Source organism: Photinus pyralis, unplaced genomic scaffold, assembly GCF_008802855.1.
Source record: "Photinus pyralis isolate 1611_PpyrPB1 unplaced genomic scaffold, Ppyr1.3 Ppyr1.4_unclustered_Scaffold5481, whole genome shotgun sequence".
In the NCBI taxonomy this organism is placed as follows: domain Eukaryota; kingdom Metazoa; phylum Arthropoda; class Insecta; order Coleoptera; family Lampyridae; genus Photinus; species Photinus pyralis.
The window spans coordinates 144,877-150,831 of record NW_022171782.1 but is presented as its reverse complement, the minus strand read 5'-3'; the positions used below and the strand labels follow the sequence as shown (position 1 = coordinate 150,831).

General features: G+C 37.2%; 1 protein-coding gene across 2 annotated transcripts; it reads left to right on the top strand.

The window, feature by feature from the left end:
• The first annotated feature begins 607 nt into the window (after positions 1-607).
• On the top strand, positions 608-4,016 carry LOC116182477 (protein inscuteable homolog). 2 transcript variants are annotated; one of them, XM_031503014.1, is made up of 4 exons: positions 608-1,492; positions 1,537-1,755; positions 2,601-3,690; positions 3,743-4,016. In XM_031503014.1, exons 1-4 carry the CDS (start codon positions 639-641, stop codon positions 3,872-3,874), a joined length of 2,295 nt encoding a protein of 764 aa, XP_031358874.1. In that variant the 5' UTR covers positions 608-638; the 3' UTR covers positions 3,875-4,016. The 2 variants fall into 2 exon arrangements, with proteins under 2 accessions (XP_031358874.1, XP_031358875.1); XM_031503015.1 differs by having other exon boundaries at positions 613-1,492; positions 1,546-1,755.
• The last annotated feature ends 1,939 nt before the right edge of the window (positions 4,017-5,955 follow it).

The following is a 5,955-nucleotide window of genomic DNA, read 5'->3' as shown; positions in this document are numbered from 1 at the left end:
TGATTGTCAAATTTTCTGTTCAAATAATAATTTGCAGAAGATGTCGTTATATCAAAATGCAGTAATAGAAACAGGTATCGGCGGTTGGGTCTTCATTCAAATATTGACTACAATTTTTCAATAAACTTTTTTTACAAAATTAGGGAAATTGACTATTGCATTTGTGGGATGCATTTGTATGACACATTAAACAGAGAAAAATATTTCGTTGGCGAGTTGTCGCAGTGGCGAGTTGTCCCATTGGCTAGTCGGTCGGTGGCGAGTGGTCCGGTGGCGAGTGGCCCTTGGCGAGTTGACCGTGTCCAGTTGGGCAGTCGGCTGCAAAGGTTTTTTAAGTATAACTCTCGAAGGAATCATCGTAAAATTCTGGGTTTGATGCATTAGCTTTGTGTGTCAATTCTTTGCATGCAAATATTTCACCGCTAATAAAACCTCGATCCGTCCGTCGTACAAAAGCGGGCATAGCTCGACGCGCATCGAGTACCTACTTTCCAACTTGTTATTAGTGTCCAAGACCAAACTTGTTTTTTGAACGCAAGCGTGTGGGGAGCTGATACAGCACAATCTTTAAAATATTTTTGTTTTCTGTTAATTGAATTGTTTTCCTCACTATTAAAGCGAGTTTTCGTCTTACAGAAATGGGAGAATTTCAAAGAAGTCCGAGTAAAGTATGGTGGCAAGACGACTACGATAGTTGGCCAAGAATGTCCAGTCCTGGCAGTCAAGATTCCGGTTTTTCAGACGCCGAAAATTTACCCCCCCATGCGGACTACCAGAAACAATCACCAAACGCAAATCTGCAGAATTTCCCCAAAGAAATCCTAAAAAATATTTCCGAAGAAGACCTGAAATCTCAAAACTTGTTTAGCAACATTAAACAGAAGTTTTCGCCGAAGAAAAATTTAAAACATTTATCCGTTTCAAATTTGCGGACACCACCGCGTGATTTTAAAGAACCGACGAGGACGGTTCAGTCCGAACCGGTAAAGAAGCAGAGGTTTTATAGGAACGGTTCTTTAAAAGTTAGCAGAAGTTTGTTTAAAAATACATTAAAAGACGATACCTCTGTACGTTATCCTTATCAGTATGCAGAAGGAATAAATGACGACGTTGAATTACAACACTCGAATACTACCAGTAAGGTCACATTCGATGATAGTCACATATGGAAATCAAACGAAAACAGTGTCGAGTCATTCGAAGGCGTTAAAACATATCCGTTTTTAAACGATAGTTTATTGTTTTTAATACAGAGAAATAAATCAGCACCTGCGATTTTACCACCCACAGACGATGACTGTAAGAATATCAGTTTATCTTCACACGATTCCCTGCAAAGTAGTGATAGTGAATTTGAATCGGCTTTCCATAGCCTTTTAAACTGTCCCACAAACACTTCGACGCCTAAAGTTTCTAATAGAAGTTTTCGAAACATGAGACAACTGAGAAATAAACGAATTTCGAAAATGGCAGTTTTACAAACGAATAAAAGGTAAATATGTCTCTGTCTATCTTGGCGTGTGTTATTTATCTCAGTTTGTTTAGGCTAACTCCGGAAGCCCCGCCTGTGCGAAAATGGCTTCAAGAAACCAAATATCTGTATGAAACGGAATGTACAGCTACCCTCCAATGCAAGTCAATCGCCGCCGAATTAAATCAAAAGGTCGCCCTATTGGCTACAAGTTTGACTTCTCGTTTACGAAAAGTATTGTCTGATTCCGAAACGATACTATCAGAGTTTAATAATATTAAAACGTAAGTGACACTTCCGCTTTTCTTCATCGCATTTACATATCTACCTTGTTGGTGCATTTTCATGTCCTTTCCTCATCCCATAATCGTAATTTAGTACCTATAATTCTAAGGCGTTTGTGCCTAGGAAAAGCAGCTTTTGTAACGGTCAATATCGATGTGCCATATTTTGTGGAAGGTGTCGTACTTGCATCTTGGCACATCAGTTTGTCCAAAAGTCAGCAAGAGATCCGACCAAAATGGGATCGAAAATGCACAACAGTATTACCTACCTACTTTATTAAATCGAAGATCAATAGGGTACCAACTTCTGTTAGCTTTGCTCCAAGTACGTTTTCGCACATTGAACACCTTGCAATGCCCAAAAAGTTATCTTTTGATCGAGATCTCAAGACTTACCATGTATACAAAGTTGCGTTTTTCTCTCGGTTTTTCTACATTTAACGAAATGAAAGATTTTGTTTTACACGTTAGCAACATTTGTAACGTTCAACAATTTTTCTTGCCATTTCTATGTTAGGCGTGGATCATACCTACTGAGGCGATAAGTAAATACGATAAGCGATATATCGCAGGCGATAGGTACATACGTGATACGCGATATATGCATGAACAGATTCTTGAAATTCAAAGGGTGGCGATAAATAAGGTTTTTATTTTTTATTTGGTTAAGGCCTATTCTTTATGGGGATGTAGATATATCATGTATGGCGGTGACTACATAGCTTGTGCTGAAAACTCGGCCCCGAAAAGTCGCCCGCGGAGAATTCGTCTTCAGAAGATTCGCCCCATAACGAGACCCGAGAGTGTGGTTTACGACTACTGTTATAGCTTGTTCTTTGTTACAGCCAAAAGCATCACACTGGAGCGTTGGCTCAAAGCGTCGCAAGATTAGTTGAAGAATTCGTGGCGAATTTTAACAGCACATGCGACCCGTCGGATGTTTTGGACATATGCGATAATATAAGATGTACGAATTTATACGATATATCAAGACTAATTATTCAACTTAGTCTAAAGTGGGAAGCACTCCAAGAACAGATTTTGAATGACGAATTAAAAAAATTAGTAGCCGAATTAGAAGATCCCCATTCCGAGCTTCATGTGCGCGCAACAGTAATTGGATTGACGTCCATTGCGTTGAGAAATAAAGAAATTGTTAACATTTTAATTTCTAACAATTGCGTGCAGGTACTATGCGTTTTATGCGAAAAATGCGAAAGTTCAACTGTGCGCTCATTAATTCTCCGCGCTCTATCGACGATCTGCGTAAATAATACGGCGATAAGAAAATTCGAGAATAATTCGGGAATTAATTTAATTAGCGAGATCATCTCGAACGGATCCTGTCCTGATCCTGAAAGATCGGAAGCGGTGGCTCTTTTGGCACAAATTACCGCACCGTGGATTGAAGATAATCGAAACGTCTACGGGTTACAACAACAGATCCAAACTTTAGTTAAATCGTTAACTAATTTTGTTGCCAGCACGAAGTGTTGTCAAAATTTACTATTGTGCATAGCCGCATTATCAAATCTAACAGAGATGGAACCGACGACAGTAAAGTATATCTTACACCAGAATAGTATTGGAATTATTTTACGGTCTGTGAAAGCACGAGGAAGCCTAATTTCGGTGTATGTCTTGGAGCAAGTTGCAAATCTTCTTGCGAATTTATCAGGAAAACAAATTGCAAGGGGTGCTTTGATTGAAGAGCAAGCGGTGGCAGTATTGCTACATTTGCTGCAATACAATCACACCGACAAGGATGTAGAAATCCGTTTGCAGCAAAAATCCATTATTGCGTTATCGCGATTGAGTAGCTGTGTAGAAGCTGCGGACCAAATCGTAAAATGTAAAGGAATTAAAGCTTTAGTGGCACTTTGCCGAGAACGGAAAGAAAGACATGACAGCGATGCAGTTTTAGTAGCAGCATTGGTATGCATAAAGTAAAATTGGCAATGCAGTTAATTAATAGCAATTTTTATAGGCAACTCTTCGCAAAACTGCTGAAGCGTGCGGAAATGGTGTTATAGATTCTATTGACGTTCAAGAGTTAGTTGAACCGAGGCTATTAGACTCATTTTTAGCCTATTCGGCTCAAAATGAGAGCTATGTTTGATGTTCCTGCCCCCTAGAAGCTTTATGTGCCTTATTTTACCTACCTATGTATTGTAATTATATGTATTTTGTAGATATGCTATATTATATATTCAGTTGTTTTTGTTACACATTACCAAATATATATCTTGTGTGAATGGTGATTACCAAAATCGTAATTAATTTTAGATTTTGTTCGAAAAACGGCCACGCTCGTTATTCACTGCTCTACGAAGTGAACTTTATAAATTTTTATGACCACGTTTTAGAAATTGTAATGACAAATATCAGTTTAATGTTTTGGTTTTGGCTGTCCATCCGTCTGAGTTTAGGAAGATTTATATTTTCAAAACACACAAAATTTACCGGGACTAGCACAGACACCACCTGCGCATGCCCGATGTCCTTTTGTGTCCAAGATCATGTGTACCAAATTTGGTTCCAATCGGTTCAGTCATTGCGATAGAAATAGGGGTTGGAAATCATCGAAAATTTGTCTTGAGTAGGATTCCTGGTGCTTCAAAACGTGTATTTTCCTCAAACAAAAGGGGGGGGAGGGGCATTTTTTACCCCCAATCCAATACCACCGCCTTTCCTTTTATGTCTACGAATATTGTGCACCAAATTTGGTTCCAATCGACTCGGCCGTTTAGTCGGAAATGAGAGTACAGACGGACCGACATCAACGACATTTCGTTTGATTCGAATTCCTGGTGTTTCAAAACCTGCATTTCCGTAAAAAATGGGGGGTCAGTTTAACAAACAAAAAATTGTTTTATTTTCAATATGTTCCAGGGTGAAAAGCCATGATTTTATTTTTTTTTAGGTGAGTGTTTTGGAAGAGGGCAATTGAACTGGTAGTAAGTTGTAAAGTTTTGGTGCACAATATATAAAGTGTCTTTTATATGTTACATTCCTACACGGTTTAGAGATTTAAACCTACTCGAATATACTTTCGCACTACCTCTTAAGTGTTCTCTTTTAAATTGCGAAATATAGGAAATGCATGTTCTCTAATTTATGCTCCTACTATAATTTTAATAATTTTTTTGAGTCATAACAACCGGAAAAATCGTAGACTAATACTCCTCCCTAACAAAAAATGCCATAGGTATTGCAATTTTGAATAGACTATATGGAATGATCAAAAGTCTCAGAGCCACCATTACAAAGTTGTCATCATCAGCGTTCAACTGTTAAATATATTAATATTATTGTCGTTTATTGGTACCTATTTTTGTTTTCATTTGTGTATTTTCAACAGCCACAGCAGTTCCAGTCAGTTTTTTTCAATCGTACACTACACTTCCACCGCGATTTTCTGATTAGCACCATTGTATTTATAAACGAATATAATGCTAGCACGAATTTGATTATGTTATGAGGTATAGTGGGAAGAGTACCAGAAAATACAGTTTGTTTGTTTTAACTGTCACAGCGAATATTTCGATCACCTGATAGAAATATGGCAAAGTGCTGTAGAAGAAAATTTATTCTACATTTAATTTTGCATATAATGGACAAAAAAACCATTAAAAATATACAACATTCTCAGTCATGTAGACCTTCTTTACTTGAACTGGAATCTATGCGGATATTAGGAAAACTAACAGTTGTTCGTGGTGTAAGTAGATACTTGATTGCAAAATCGCGGTGAAGAATCAAAAACAATGAAACAAACAGGTGTCGAGAAACAATAGCTTCCGTACTGGATCATCGAAAATGGTTTCGTTAGTCTTTTGAAGTGAAGAAATCGGATACAACATTAATATTATATTGTGTCCACATACCTAAGCATCAACATGGGTATTTGACTTTTTGTCTAAAATTTTTGTAAATAGGTATTATTAAACCTTCCGTTGGCAATATGAATGAATAAGAAAAAATCGCTTGGACAAAAGCCACATATGCCATAATAATTTATATAAGATCACAGACAATACAATAATCATAGTTATAATACAATAAGTTACATTAACGTAACACAACATTTTGGTATATCTACTTATGTATAATTGTATACTCTTCATATGATACATACCTATTGATTAATTGATTGAGCGAAAACGTTAAGACATTTGATCAATATCCGTAGTAGCTTAT